At 48.6% G+C, this 15,640-nt stretch overlaps 1 protein-coding gene across 5 annotated transcripts in view; it reads left to right on the top strand.

Moving 5' to 3' along the window:
- ARHGAP44 (Rho GTPase activating protein 44) overlaps nucleotides 1–15,640 on the top strand; it is a 152,566-nt gene that overhangs the window by 98,623 nt on the left and 38,303 nt on the right. For all 5 annotated transcript variants that reach the window (XM_082272665.1, XM_082272666.1, XM_082272663.1 and 2 more), the window contains exons 10-15: nucleotides 2,037–2,164; nucleotides 8,970–9,081; nucleotides 9,752–9,833; nucleotides 10,788–10,868; nucleotides 11,524–11,637; nucleotides 15,247–15,338. In XM_082272665.1, the coding sequence (XP_082128791.1) occupies nucleotides 2,037–2,164; nucleotides 8,970–9,081; nucleotides 9,752–9,833; nucleotides 10,788–10,868; nucleotides 11,524–11,637; nucleotides 15,247–15,338 (609 nt within the window). The remainder of the gene's footprint in view (nucleotides 1–2,036; nucleotides 2,165–8,969; nucleotides 9,082–9,751; nucleotides 9,834–10,787; nucleotides 10,869–11,523; nucleotides 11,638–15,246; nucleotides 15,339–15,640) is intronic.

Genomic DNA, 15,640 nt, shown 5'->3' with positions numbered 1-15,640 from the left:
GGAGCTTTTTAAGAGGAAGTAAACCCTCCTCGGGAAGTTGTACCTATAGGTGATCCTATGATAAGGCTTACCTATAGCTACTGTAAATATCTCCTAAAAATGTACCGTGTAGGAGATATTTACCCTAATTGCAGCCAGTGACGTCACTGGCGCATGCGCTCTGAAGGAACGGCCGCTGGTGACGTTCCTTCAGAGCCCCGTGCCGTGACTGTCGGCTCCCGCGCGCATGCACGGGAGTGTCGTAATCGCGCGTCCAGCCAATCAGATGGCCGGAAGCCGCGAACCCGGAAGAAGGGTGACAGAACATGTCACCCACGAGAGAGGTGAGCGGTCGGCGCTTCGGGGCTTCGTTCTAAGGTAAGTATTTCATAATGAGCTAGTATGCGATGCACACTAGCTCATTATGTGTTTGTCTTTCAGGTGTACTTTAAAAAAAAAAAATCTGAGGTTTACAACCTCTTTAAGGGGGGGGGGGGGGGTAGTGGAGGGGGGTTCGTATGCAGAGGTCACCCCTGAAGAGGAGTGAAAGTGAGATGTGGATGGGGGATGCAGAGGTAAGCAGGTGTGGATGAAGGCTGAACTCTAGCGCACCCCCAAACTCTGCAATTTGTACGTAATGCACTCCTGGTATTTAATACCCCTTTAAGACCCTCACACTGTTTGTGACATTTGAACACACCCACTATCTGATTGGTTTGGAGGGTGTGTGGAGAGGAGAGACGGGTTTTGGGGGGGGTCGTGGTTGAGTTCCTGCACCTATTTTCTGAGGAAAAAAGCCCTGAGTAGCACCATTCGTCAGATAATCAGTACTTGGGTTTGTGGTTAGGAGCGCTTAGTACAAATGTTCATCTCTCTTGGTGATTCGTTTAAAATATATATTAAGAATATCAGATGGGACCAACGCGTTTAGGAGGAAAGGCCTCTTTTTAATCAAGACTTGAACAAAAAGTTTGTAATAAAATCTGCACAAAGTTCACTAGAAGTCCTAGATTAGGACCAGAATGAGGCTTCAATCATCCGTGTATCCTAGTAGCAGTAAGGGTGATGGGTACTGGAGGTGAAGAGTCTGAAAATCGTCCTTCTGAAAAAGTCACTTTATTACATGGCGTGGATTGTACAAAGTACAGTGGCTTATGCGTTTTGGTAATAACCCGTAATAATAGCCATAGCTGGCTGTGATCAAAGCGGAGTTCCGGTCCCCCAGTTTGGCTCCAGGGGACTTGGAGTGGAGATGTGAATCTTCTCCATAGAGAATAATTGATTTTCTTTTTCGCTCTTAGCGTTTTGGAGCTTCAAAACGCTCAGCTGCGAATGGGGCCCAACGTGAGCGTCGCGGTATTCTTGCCTTTTGTGTTTATTTTAGATACTTTTTTCTTTTTTTATTCGTGTTTTAGATACAGTTAGCATTTTCTAAGACCCCGTTCACACTGGGACAAGCCGACTTTGCCGGGCGACCTGTGAAGTCGCGGCGCGCAGCTCGCACCCGACCTCGGAGCGGCCGGCACGGACTTCATATAATTGAAGTCAATGCAGGTCGCTCCGGGTCGCCCCAAAGAAGCTCCGGACCCTTTTCTAAGTCGGAGCGACTTGTGTCGCTCCTATTAGAACGGGTCCACAGCTTCTCTATGGCAGGCGATCTACGGCGACCTGTCAGGCGACCAGGTCGCCTGACAGGTCGCCCCAGTGTGAACTGGCTCTAACAGTCTCTTATAACATGCCAGCAGTCTCTTGGCACAAGGTTGCATTGGGTACAAGCGGTTGCAGCTGTGGGGTCAGGTGCTGATCTGGAGGAACCAACCTACGCAGGCCACCAGCATGTCGCTCAAAAGTCGGTAAAGATGCGCATTATACATGGCAGGCCGCTCAACCAAAAAATATATAAATTCACATCCAATCAGAAACCGGCTTCTAGAAGTATAGTTTAGGCAGACCAGTGTAAGCTGCTCTCTGATTGGTTGTTGGCGATTTTCTGGCAGATGAATTGGTATTGTAGCATTTATTTTCTGACCATCCATCGTCCTTGTCTGTCCTCCCAGAGGCCTGGATAGAAAAGCCATCATACGGGAAGCCTTTAGAAGAGCATCTGACGGTGAGCGGTCGGGAGGTTGCGTTCCCCATCGAGGCCTGCGTCACCATGCTGCTGGAGTGCGGAATGCAAGAGGAGGTAAGACGAAACATCTGCCGCCACCCCCATCGCTTCACCCTAATGAGTCCCTGGTGTGTTGTCAGCGGCACGTCACCAGTTCTCCCAGTATAAGCAGCCTATCCCCCAGTCTGGGAGCGATTAGACGCTGAACCCCGCCCTTACCCTCCTCCCCCATGCATGGAAAATGTGCTAAAGGTAACATTTCTACATTCATATCGACCAATCAGCTTCCTGGATTTCCTATCAATCCCGGACTGTAAAACGGACACGTGGAAGCTGCTTGCTGTCTATGGGGTAACCGGCGAAGCCCATTCACTAAACGCTCATAGAAGGTTCACCCCATTATTATCAATTCAAAAGTCATTTTTAAAGTAATATTAAATCACTGAAAGTAACAATAAGCTCCGCCCAAATCGTGTAGTTTTAATTTTTTTTTAGATTTTATTTTGGGGCTCCAATTCTTCTTATCTTTTGATGCCTTTTTTTTAACCCCCTGGGGGGGCATCCTATGTGCTCTGTGCCCGGCCGGCGTGTGCACAGTAGGGGGCCACTGGTGTGGTCTGCCCAAGGGCTCCTGTCTTGGCACTGTGCCTGCCAGGCATGTGCACACTATGGGGCACTGGTGCTTTCTGTCTGAGGCATACGCAATAGGGACTCCTGTGTTCCTGAGATCTGTGCCCGGTCGGTGTGCGTACTAGGGGGCCACAGGTGCTTTCTGCCAAGCGCATGCGCTGTAAAGGCTCCTGTATTGACTCTGTGCACTAGGGGGCCGCTCGCTGGTGCTGTATGCCCGGTGCATACGCTGTAGGGGCTCCTGTCTTTGCACTGTGCCCAGCAGACGTGCACACTGGGGGGGCCACTGGTGCTGTCTGCCAAGCGCATACGCTGTAGGGGCCCCTTTCTTGGCAGTGTGCCCAGCAGACATGTGCGCACTAGGGGGCCACTGGTGCTTCCTGCCCAGTGCTTAAACTGTAGGGGCTCCTGTCCTTCTCTGGCACTGTGCTTGGCAGGAAATTGCACACTGGGGGCCACTGGTGCTGTCTATCCAGTGCATACGGTGTAGGGGCATCGGTCTTTCTTTGGCACTGTGCCTAGTAGGCATGTGTGCATAGGGGGCCAGTGATGCTGTATGCCTGGTGCATATACTGTAGAGGCCCCTATCTTGGCACTGTGCCCGGCAAACGTGCGCACTAGGGGGCCACTGTTGCTGTATGCTCGGTGAATGCATTGTAGGGGCTCCTGTCTTGGCACTGTGCCCGGCAGACATGTGCACTAAGGGGCCACTGATGCTGTCTGCCTGGCGCATACACTATAGGGGTCCATGTCTTGGCACTACCTGGTAGGAATGAGCGCATTAGGGGCCACTGGTTCTGTCTGCCCAGCGCATACACTGTAGGGGCCCCTGCCTTGGCACTGTGTCCGACAGACACATGCGCACTAGGGGGTCACTGTTGCTGTATGCCCGGTGCATACGCTGTAGGTGTTCCTGTCTTGGCACTGCGCCTGGCAGTTCTGCGCACTAGGAGGTCACTTTGCTTTCTGCCAAGTGCATGCAGTGTAGGGGCTCCTGTCATTCTCTGGCACTGTGCCCAGTAGGCATGTGCGCACTAGGGGGCCTCTGGTGCTGATTGCCAAGCGCATACGCTGTAGGTGTTCCTGTCTTGGCACTGTGCCTAGCAGACATGTCAGCTTTCTGATGGTAACAACTGATGCCGTTATCACAGTGAGCAGGAGGGACGTTCCGCCCCCCCCCTCCACCCCTCCCTCCCGCCGCCTTCCACCGCTCTGCCCAGGACCCTAATTGGTAATATAGTGTACATCTTTCTTACACAGCATAAGTGTTATGAGGTGGGGGGAGCAGTTCTAAGACTAGCTAGGCCTGTCCCAAAATTAAGGGTATGACTTAAGGCTAGTACATGCTATAAGAAAAATCGAGCAAACATTTTCTTCCAGAGAATTTTCGAACGATTTTCGTATAATGTGTACACAACTTTTGACAGCCAATTCTGAATTTTTGTATGAAAATTCTCGAAGGGACAAACTCCAAAATTTTTCTCTTAGCGGAAAAAACGAACGATTTTCATTTAATGTGTACTGTTTTCGTACGATTTTTTGTGCAAGAAAAATCAGAAAAGAAAGACTGCGCATGATCAGAAACAATAAAAAAAAAAAAAAAGCCTTTGTCATACGAGATTTTCCGTGTGGATTTTCGTTCATCGGTTCAGACTTGCTGTGAATACAACGAGGAAAATCGGACGATCGTTCGCCCGATTTTCTTAGTGTATACCAGTGGCGGCCGGTCGATAGGGGGCGCAGGTGGCGCCACCCCCCAATCAGCATTTGCCAAGAAAAAAAATATTTTCATTTAAAGCCCACTATGGGGCGCCGGACCTATTGCTGGCTATGGGGGGGGGATGGGGTTTGGCATCCCACGTGGTACCAGGCAGAGGCGTCGATTGGCGGCCGTTCTGGGTATCACTGGGGCGCAGAGCAATGCGCCCTGACACTCCCCACTAGTCCTGTCCTGGCTGTGATTGGTCCAGACTCCAGCCTGGACCAATCATTCAGGACATCCCGGCTGACGTTGTCGTGGGGGCGGTGCATGCGTCAGTCACTCCCCATCCGTCACCTTCCCGCCCGCCGTCAGAGCGAGGAGGAGGAGGAGCAGCGGCGCGCGTGGTCGGTCGAGACGTCTCTCCAGTCCCGTCTTCAGCAGCACACAGCACAGCAGTCGGTCCAGTCGAGTGAGTCAGCCAGAGCCAGCCAAAGAGCCGTTAAGTGATGAAGCAGCCGCTGCCTCGGTGCCTCCGTCTCTCTCCTCTCTCTCTCCGCTCTCACCCAGGGCAGCGGCGGTGACTGTAAGGTGTCCATGTGTCCTCCTGCGCACGCTGGTCTCTGCATTGAAGGGGGCATGTACGCTGGTCACTGCATTGAAGGGGGCATGTACGCTGGTCACTGCATTGAAGGGGGCATGTACGCTGGTCACTGCATTGAAGGGGGCCTGTACGCTGGTCACTGCATTGAAGGGGGCATGTACGCTGGTCTCTGCATTGAAGGGGGCATGTACGCTGGTCACTGCATTGAAGGGGGCATGTACGCTGGTCTCTGCATTGAAGGGGGCATGTACGCTGGTCTCTGCATTGAAGGGGGCATGTACGCTGGTCACTGCATTGAAGGGGGCATGTACGCTGGTCACTGCATTGAAGGGGGCATGTACGCTGGTCACTGCATTGAAGGGGGCATGTATGCTGGTCACTGCATTGAAGGGGCACACTGGTCACTGTGCATTGAAAGGGGGCATGCTGGTCACTGTGCATTGAAAGGGGGCACGCTGGTCTCTGTGCATTGAAAGGGGGCACGCTGGTCTCTGTGCATTGAAAGGGGGCACGCTGGTCACTGTGCATTGAAAGGGGCCACGCTGGTCACTGTACATTGAAAGGGGCCACGCTGGTCTCTCTGCATTGAAAGGGGGCACACTATACCTTACTGAAGGCCCCTTTCACACTCTTGCGACCTCAAAGTCACGCAATTTTTTACAGCGTTTTTTGCCACAAAGCAATGCCCATTACATTTTTCTGTTTGCGCCCCCCCAAAAAATTTTAAGCACCAGCCGCCACTGGTGTGTACCCCACTTTACACTCCAAACTTTCTGCATTAATCAATGGCAATCACAGCCCAATGCTCTACTACTGATTTGTACATGTAAATGTTTGGAGGATCATTCAATCTAATATTCTCTCAATGATTCAGGAACACAGGATTGGTATTAGACGATTGGTATTAGACGATTGGTATTAGACGATTGGTGTTAGACGATTGGTGTTAGACGATTGGTGTTAGACGATTGGTGTTAGACGATTGGTGTTAGACGATTGGTGTTAGACGATTGGTGTTAGACGATTGGTGTTAGACGATTGGTGTTAGACGATTGGTATTAGACGATTGGTATTAGACGATTGGTGTTAGACGATTGGTGTTAGACGATTGGTGTTAGACGATTGGTGTTAGACGATTGGTATTAGACGATTGGTATTAGACGATTGGTGTTAGACGATTGGTATTAGACGATTGGTATTAGACGATTGGTGTTAGACGATTGGTGTTAGACGATTGGTGTTAGACGATTGGTATTAGACGATTGGTATTAGACGATTGGTGTTAGACGATTGGTATTAGACGATTGGTATTAGACGATTGGTGTTAGACGATTGGTGTTAGACGATTGGTGTTAGACGATTGGTATTAGACGATCGGTATTAGATGACCTCAAGCAGCACAAACAAATCCCGGACAAACCCCCACCAATCCATCATCTCCTGCACTGATCGGCTCCCATGTAGTCCTGGCTGTCCTCAGATTATAGAACGTTTCTCCCAGTTGAGGTCAGAGGAAGGGAAGAGGCAGGAACAGCAGAGTTCATCCTTTGAAATTCGCCATCTGGGATTGATTTCCACTTCCCGTGTGGTAGCCTATGACATTCCTTGCGGCGTTTCATCTCCCGAGCATCCGCTGTGCGCGGCTCAGTCATCGGGATCACCACTCACATTAACCTCCATGGGCCTGTCTGTGAGATTTGGATTGCCTGTGATCAAAAGATTTAAAGCTTTTAACAAAAACTCCAATGAACGCAGTCACCTGTTTAAATTTAGGTATTTGCTATTTTTTCAAAGCAGCCCCCCCCCCCCCCCCAAAAAAAAAAAAGCTGGCAATGCAAATACTAGTACATATGGAAACCAGTAAATGTAGATGAAAATGCCTTTTATTCCTATCTTACCACATTCACTGTAACTCTTCTGTCTGTGCATGTTCAAAAAATACCTCATTAATGGCCGACTTCTTCTTCCTCTTTAACCCCCCCCTGGCGGTATTCCCGAGTGTGGCTCGGGGTTAATTTTCAGTACCAAAAGTGGTAACCCCGAGCCACACTTGGGATTACCCCAGAATGTTACTCACCTTCCCTGCGATCCCCCACCGTCCTCCCCTGCCATCCTCCCCTGCCGTCCTCCCCCGCCGTCCTCACACTCTCTCCCCGCTCTGTGCTCTGTAGATGCCGGCACCTGCCTTCCGGTTCACTTCCCCACGAGCGTTGCAACGCAGGGGGGGTGGAACCGGCGCCAATTTCAAAAATGTAAATACACCAAATGAGATGATAGAAAGCTGTGATGGGATTACATTGTATCATCCCATTTTACCACAGGATTTCACCTGGAGACTTCTCCAGTGCCCTTCCTGTGCTTTTCCAGTTCTTTGTGCCTGGAAAATAGAGAACGACCATGGAGTCCAAAAAGCATTCTTTTTGCGCAAAAGCGCTTTTAGATGAACTGGAAAACAGCGACAGCGAAACTGAGTTACTTGAAGAACTGAGCGATAGCGATTGGTGGGAAAATTGGTCATCAGGTACGGAAAGTGAGGACAGCGACGATTCCGATGTCTCTTTCTGGCACATCGCTCTGAAGAATCATTTGATAAACTTCCCAAATTCCACAAGCGATGTGCCAGAAAGAGACATCAGAATCCTCGCTGTCCTCACTTTCCGTACCTGATGACCAATTTTCCCACCAATCGCTATCGCTCAGTTCTTCAAGTAACTCCGTTTCGCTGTCGCTGTTTTCCAGTTCGTCTAAAAGCACTTTTGCGCAAAAAGAAGGCTTTTTGGACGCCATGGTCGTTCTCTATTTTCCAGGCACAAAGAACTGGAAAAGCACAGGCAGGGCACTGGAAAAGTCACCAGGTGAAATCCTGTGGTGAGATGGGATGATACAGTGTAATCCAATCACAGCTTTCTATCATCTCATTTGGTGGATTTACATTTTTGAAATTGCTGCCGGTTCCACCTCCCTGCATCGCAATGCTCGCAAGGGAAGGGAACCGGAAAACAGGTGCCGGCATCGGCGGAGGACAGCAGGACGACGGCAGGGGAGGAGGAGGACGGCGGGGGAGGACGGCAGGGGAGGAGGAGGACAGCTGTAGGACAGCTGCAGGATGGCAGGGAGGATGGCGGGGGAGGACGGCAGGGGAGGAGGAGGAGGACGGCGGGGGAGGACGGCAGGGGAGGAGGAGGACAGCTGCAGGACAGCAGGGGAGGATGGCGGGGGAGGACGGCGGGGGATCGCAGGGGAAGGTGAGTTTTAAAACATAAAACAGATTTCCATGCAAAACAATGTACCGCTTTTAGCACAGAAATCCTGACATAATCAGACCGCCAGGGAGGTTATAATTCAGAGCTGGCCTACCGATGTCAAGCGCCGCCATGTTAAAAAAATTATGTCAATAGTGGTGGGCTTCTTCTTCCTTTTTCTGTGACCGCCTACCGATGTCCCATGTCAGCATGTTCAAAAATTACATCATCAGTGGCTGCTACTTCCTTCTTCTGTTCTGGTTTGCTGATGTCCTGTGCTGGCAAAATCGGTGGTCAGCTTCTTCTTCTTCCTTATTCTGGGTTGGCCTTCTGATGTCCCCCATTGGCATGTTCATGAAAATACATAATCCGTGGCCGGATTCTTTCGTATTCTGTGCCGGCTTGCAGAGGTCATGTGCCAGCAATGTTAAAAAGAAAATGTCCTCATTGGCCGGCTTCTCCTTGTTATTTGCTGGCCTACTGATGGCCAACGCCGGCATTTAAAAAACAAAATACATCCTCAATGGCTGGCTCCTTCTTCCTTATCTGGTGTCAACCTATAAATGTCCCATGCCAGCAAAAAAGTGGTCACACAAGTCTGGCAGTTTTTTTTTTCCCCAGCAGTAATGGAAAACGTCATAAGGTCATAAATGAAACAAGTTTACCACCAAGTTCCATGGATCCATTGTCTGTTCTTTCTTCCAGGGTTTGTTCCGAGTGGCTCCTTCTGCCTCCAAGCTGAAGAAGTTAAAAGCTGCCTTAGACTGTTGCGTTGTGGACGTGGCGGAATACTCAGCAGATCCGCATGCCATTGCAGGTTAGTATCCCCTTTCTAATGAAATGTTTTTGTATTTAATACATGGCAAAGGATTCCCAGAGTGCTGTGGGTTATCTAACCAGACAACACAGCAGAAACTGCCTGCTTTGAGGCATTTCTTGTCTGATTGAGACCTCAGAGCATAAGAGAGAAGCATTTCTGTGCCTCAACCTAAACTATTGAGTTCTGTAACCAAAAGGCTCCTTTCAGACAGGCGGTCCGTTTTCATCCCATCTCCCATAGAGGGGAGCGGGGATCTGACAGGTTTGTCTCTGCAAAGTAAGTGGAGACAGACCTGTCATCTGCCTGCTCAGCGGGAATCGGCAGATCGAGTAAAACGGAGTCTGCCGGGCGGAAAGCCTGTTTGAAAGGACCCTTAAGGTGAAAAACCTTAAGGCTTTAAAACCACTTTAAGCTCAGGCATGCTCACATCAGTGGGAGAGGTATCATGAATTCTGATTGAGCTCCACAATGGAAGCTTTCACAAACCAGGCTTCATACAGGGAGGAGCTGAAAGGACATTACAACAGAGAAAAAGATGTTATTATATGGAGTTCTCCAGCATTTCTTTTCACAATCTCAAGGAGAGGTATTAGAACATTAATCAACAGACCAGTAGGTAAGGTTTTATCTTTGAAGAGACCTCTTACATCCCGACTTGTCGTTGCAGGGGCATTAAAATCTTACCTCCGAGAGCTTCCAGAGCCCCTCATGACGTTTGAGCTGTATGAGGAATGGATCCAAGCTTCCAAGTGAGTCCACACTTTTATTCTGACATTGGTTTATAGAGACATCTGCTCCAAGCATTGCAGCGTAGCAGGAGAAGTATTAATATACAGTGGGACCTTGTAGTGGAGGTGCAGTGAGTCTAAAGTGTGTCTTCGCAAAACTTTTTATAGTATAGAACAGGGGTCTCCAAACTACGGCCCTCCAGTTGTTCAGGAACTACAATTCCCACCATGCCTAGTCACGTCTGTGAATATCAGAGTTTTACAAGGCCTCATGGGACGTGTAGTTCAACAACAGCTGGAGGGCCGTAGTTTGAGGATCCCTGGTATAGAATAAGTCAACCACTGTCAGTTTTTTTTTTTTCTTCACTTCCTGTCCTGGAGACACAACAGGAAGTGAGAGAAAATCTCTACAATGTGGTAGGAAATCTCCTCTGACCCCAATGTCACTGTGGGGGGATTTACTAAAACTGGGTCACTCAGAATTGGGTGCAGCTGTGCATGGCAGCCAATCAGCTTCTAACTTCAGCTTGTTCAATGACGCTTTACCAATAAAACCTGAAAGCTGATTGGATTCTATGCAGAGCTGCACCAATTTTCCACTCTCCAGTTTTAGTAAATAACCTCAATGTCTGTGTTGGCAAGCAATAGTCATCAGGACAAAGAGAGAGGGTGAATCTACCCAGTGGGGACACAGACAGAAATTTAACCGGACAGGGGTTATTCAAGGCTTCCTTACTGCAACTACAACTAACAAATCCAAGTTTTGTCTTTTGATGTACACTATATTGTCAAAAGTATTGGGACGCCCGCCTTTACACACACATGAACTTTAATGGCATCTCAGTCTTAGTCCGTAGGGTTCAATATTGAGTTGGCTCAACCCTTTGCAGCTATAGGGTATGAGGACCGCTACTCACCAGATATATGACACATTTACACTCAACCTTGTATGATCTGTCTGTTTCCTTATTACAGCATTCAGGATCAGGACAAAAGGCTTCAGGCCCTCTGGAACGCTTGTGAGAAGATGCCAAAACCCAACTACAACAACTTCAAGTAAGTTGGCCATACTTGCTGCCATGTTGTGTTTTAGATTCTTGCTGTGGCTTTTGTAATTGTAGGCAGAAAAGGTTTAGTGTTGCCCATGGTTTCCTAGAGTAATATGAATCCACATCAATATTGTGGAAGATGGTGCTGCTTCCATTTTTCTTGCCTCCTTCCCTTCTTCCTCAGAAATCATGGGGCCCCATACAGCTTAGATGCCCAGCTTCTTGAACAGACCTATGAGAATACGCCCTTATTTTTTTTTTTTTTTTTTTCACATTTTTTTTAACAGCCCTGTGGGGGTTGGTGAAATATATTTTGAGAGAGCGAGATTGAGGGCACAGATTCCTCAATCCTTTCTCTGCAGCCTCAGCAGAGTGAATGAATAGGAAGCACTACTGTACAGAGGCTCCCTGTTCATTCACAAACTGAAGCATTGTAAGCACAGGGAGGGCCACAGGGGGATTGGTTCCGGTTATTGGGCCCACTCCTGCTGCTCTGGGCCCCCCTGTTAAACCTGTAGGGCCCGGTCCCTGTACAGGAGGGCAGGTGCTACCCCCTATCAGCAGCCCTGCCCACCAGTTTCCAGTTGACCCATGTGAACGCTTCTGTCCTTCTCCCTCTTCTTCCTTGCAGATTTGCTTCTAAATTCATGATTTCATTTTAGGTACGTCATCAAGTTTCTGTCCAAATTGACGGAGTTTCAAGACGCAAACAAAATGACCCCCAGCAATATGGCCATCGTGCTGGGGCCTAACCTTCTGTGGCCGCAAGCGGAAGGGTAAGTTGACCAAAGAAGAACTTGGGTTTGGGACGGAAGACCAGCCACGTTTAAGCTCAAGGTGATGCGAGAGGGTTATAAAGAGCAGTCAGAGGGACGGCATTGCCTATTTTTTTATTTTCCAAAGATTTTAAGGTTTTCAAGAAAAGAAGAGCTAGCACCTGTGAAGCCCACACAGGGGCAATGACCTCATTTGACAACGTGTCATAATCCAGATAGTGGAAATAACAAAAACAACGTAGGCTTACAGGAGGTAAATGGTATGAATATGTATCGAGGTCACGGTACACGGTGTGCCTCAGAAGATTAGGCTGGTTAATGCAGTGTAGGGTGGCGAATATATTGGGGTCGGGTAGGGAAGTAGAAAGGGATAAGGAGCAGGAGAGGGGGGGCGGGGGAGAGGAAGAAGGTTAAGAGGAAGTCCCAGTGAACTCGGGGTCCCATCCAGGTATGGGGTTAAAGTTATGATAGGCTTACAGAGGGCCGGGCACAATTAAGCCATGGTTCTCATGTCCATAAAGATTTAGGTTGGGAATCATTTCGGATGCTAGACAGTTTTTCTTTAATCCTCATCAAAGTCATTTGGTCCCTGACTTCCTGCAGGGGTGTCAAACTCAATTTTGTTGCGGGCCGCATCAGCATTATGGTTGCCCTCAAATGGCCGGTTATATCTGTAAGATTAGATGTCCAGAGAACCCCACGCCCCCCCTTACACCCTTACATGAGATGTCAAGAGCCACCCACCATCATAAGTCAAGAGTCACCCACCCTTCCTTACATCACAATGCACCCCCTTACCTTGTGCTACTGCCAGGAAGAAGAAGATGCCGATGGATCTGGGAAGAAGTAAGTGCAAGGTCTGGAGGAGGTTCAGAGGAGGGCTGGAGTCAGCATACAGAGTCTGCTGAATGCTGAGACCAGGGGAGGCAGAGACAAGTTGGTGTTGTGGCTGCACAGAGAGGTGCAGGATCTGTAGGAGGAGTTCTGTCGTCCTCTCTGCTGCAGAATACTAAGACGAGGTGGGGCAGAGACAAGAGGGGTGCCGCAGCTGCAGGAGAGGTGCCAGGACCACATGAAATGGCCTGGGGGGCTGCATTCGGCCCGCAGGCCTTGTGTTTGACACCTGTGCTGTAGGGAAACCAAGTCTTCTTCTAAGCTTTAGCGATTGTTTGGCCGCCACAAAAGGCATACATGGCCAGTTGTTGTTGATGGGAGTAATGAAGTGGGAATTGGGCAATGGAGCAGAGCGAAATTTGCATCCCTGGCACCAACCAAGTGGGACAAGTTTTGAAGAAGTCGGAAAATTCTGGTCCAGATGGCAAATAGAAAGGATGGGTAGAGTTTACTGGTCTTATGGGCAATATCACCTAACTGAAACTCGCCATAATCGCTATCACTATGTTGCCAAAGGAGGGGCTTATTCATGATATAGGGAAAGAAGGTGGGGCTATGCAAATTATTATTTTATAGCCTGAGGTCAGCTGGGTGTCCAGAGCTGGTGGTTGTCCAGTTGCAATGGGCATTGCAATCACAGGATTTCTGGTCTCTATTACCATATTATTACAGGAAGCTATATTCTTTTGTAGCATTTCTCCCCTGGGAGCTGCTGGTTACAGATTCCCCTGGGTTACCCATAGCAACAGCTTGACAAAATAGCATATTCTAAGGGCTCAGTTCAGTCAGAAAACAGTCCCAAGGGTTTTGGTTTTTGTTGATTTATTGAGTATCCCACTCATCCCTTCTCCTATCCCAAACTATGCACATTTGCTGGGACTTCTATGTTAACGCTGAGTGCGGCAAGGCCGCTGCTTCACCTTGCCACTTTAGTGAAGAAGAATTAACCGAACTGTACTGCACTGTGAATCACTCTTCAGGGTCCTACTTGGCATCCCCTTTGTCCCTACTCTTTAGGGTTATAAACGGCACCCCCTTTTACTCTGACACTCTGTGTAAGCTGGCCCCTTGATCCTCTGACTTCTCTGGACTGGTCCCCCTTCCTGGGCAGACCCTTTGGCAATTCCCCTGGTACTTAATGTTTTTCCTGGAAGACTCTGCCATCAGCTCTACTGGATCCTCTACAGCTCAGCTCCACACCTGGTTTACTAAGCCGACTGCCTAAGACCACTTTCCTTATACAGCAGGAGGAGAGACCAGCCGTCAGCCTCCTCCTGGGTCTCTGCTTCCCGCCAAAGACTGCCCTGTCACATGTCCCCCCGGCCTTTGTAAGCAATCGCAGGATGCACTGCAGGAGTGCCCTCCCACTGGGACTCTCACAAAAGCCAATGTGTCAATGTCCATGTTTCCTCTACTGTCCAACAGGATCCACTTTTGGATGCAGTGGGGACACTCCCTTAGACCCAGTGAATCACAACTGGGAACATGCAACAGGCAACCTAATAGATCAGGCTCCCGTGATAGGCAGAAGGAGCATAAGATGCTTTTACCTAGCCCCTACCTATGAGGGTGCTACTCTTTGTATTTATGAACTCAAAAACAATTTTGTACTACAAATTAATAATTCATTCTTAACCGCTTGCCGACCGCCGCAAGTACATATACTGCGGCGGTCAGCCCCGGGCAGGCAAAGTGACGTACCGGTACGTCATTAGCCTGTGAGCCAATAGGGGGCGGGCGCGCGCCGCCAGAGGCGCACTCCCGCCCCTGCTTGTTCAAGGACACCTCAGCGCGAGTGACCGGCGGACATCGGGTCACTCGCGATCGTCAGTTACAGAGGGAGAAAGGCAGGCGGCTAATGTAAACAAAGCCGCCTGTCATTCTTCCCTGTGTAACAGCAGAGATCATACGGTCCTGCTATGTAGGATCGTAGATCTCTGCTGTTACATGAAAAGCCACATCCAATCACAGTAAGAAGCACGCCCCTAGGGACACACTTAACCCCTCCTTCCCCTATAAAGTTAACCCCTTCCCTGCCAGTGTCATTTTTACAGTAACAGTGCATATATATAGCACTGATTACTGCAGTAATGTCACTGGTACCCCCAAAAGTGTAAAAAATGTCAGTCAAGGGTCCGATCTGTCCGCCGAAATGTCGCAGTCCCGCAAAAAAAATCGCAGATCGCCGCCATTACTCGTTAAAACAAAAAACAACAAAAATGACAAAAATCTTTCCCTTAGTTAGTAAACGCAATAACTTCTGCGCAAACCAATCAAAATACGCTTATTGCAATTTTTTTTTTTACCAAACATATGTAGCAGAAAACAAATTGGCCAAAAATTTTAAAAAATTTAGATTTTTACATTTTTTTTGGGGAATTTCATATAAAAAAATGTGAAAAATATTGTTTTTTTTGCAAAATTGTCGCTCTTTTTTTGTTTATAGCGCATGATCAAAAAATCGCAGAGGTGATCAAATACCATCAAAAGAAAGCTCTGTTTGTGGTAAAAAAAAGGACGTCAAATTTGTTTAGGTACAGCGTCGCACGACCGCGCAATTGTCTGTTATAGTCACGCAGTGCCGAATCGCAAAATAGGGCCTGGTCAGGAAGGGGGTAAAATCTTCCGGGGCTTAAGTGGTTAAATGTTAATTTTATTTTTGGTTAATAGCCTTGAATCTTTTTCAATTGCTATCCTCTCTCTTTATTCACGCAGCAATATCACGGAAATGATGACCACCGTCTCGCTGCAGATTGTAGGGATCATCGAGCCAATAATACAGCACGCCGACTGGTTCTTCCCAGGCGGTGAGTGTGGATATCTGGGTTGTGCATGGTGATACGTTACAAACAAAGAGCTGGGGGGGGGGGCACACCCTGAACATGCATTTCCAAAGCTGGTGCAGTTATGAACCAAGCGACATGCATATTTACAGAGAATAGCGCACACATGCAAAAGAAATGACAATCAAATATAAGGGCATGGTGATACGTTGTTTGGGCGCTCAACATCAGGCAGCTGCCCTAAAGACAACTGTTCCTGAGCTTCTACGATGTTCATAAAATGTTTTGGTAGAGACGCTTTTTTAATTCAATCAATTTCCTCCCAC

Source organism: Pelophylax lessonae, assembly GCF_965119305.1.
Source record: "Pelophylax lessonae genome assembly, chromosome: 11".
Taxonomy (NCBI): Eukaryota; Metazoa; Chordata; class Amphibia; order Anura; family Ranidae; genus Pelophylax; species Pelophylax lessonae.
Note: the sequence above shows the minus strand (reverse complement) of the source record. Positions and strands in the feature narration are given on the sequence as shown.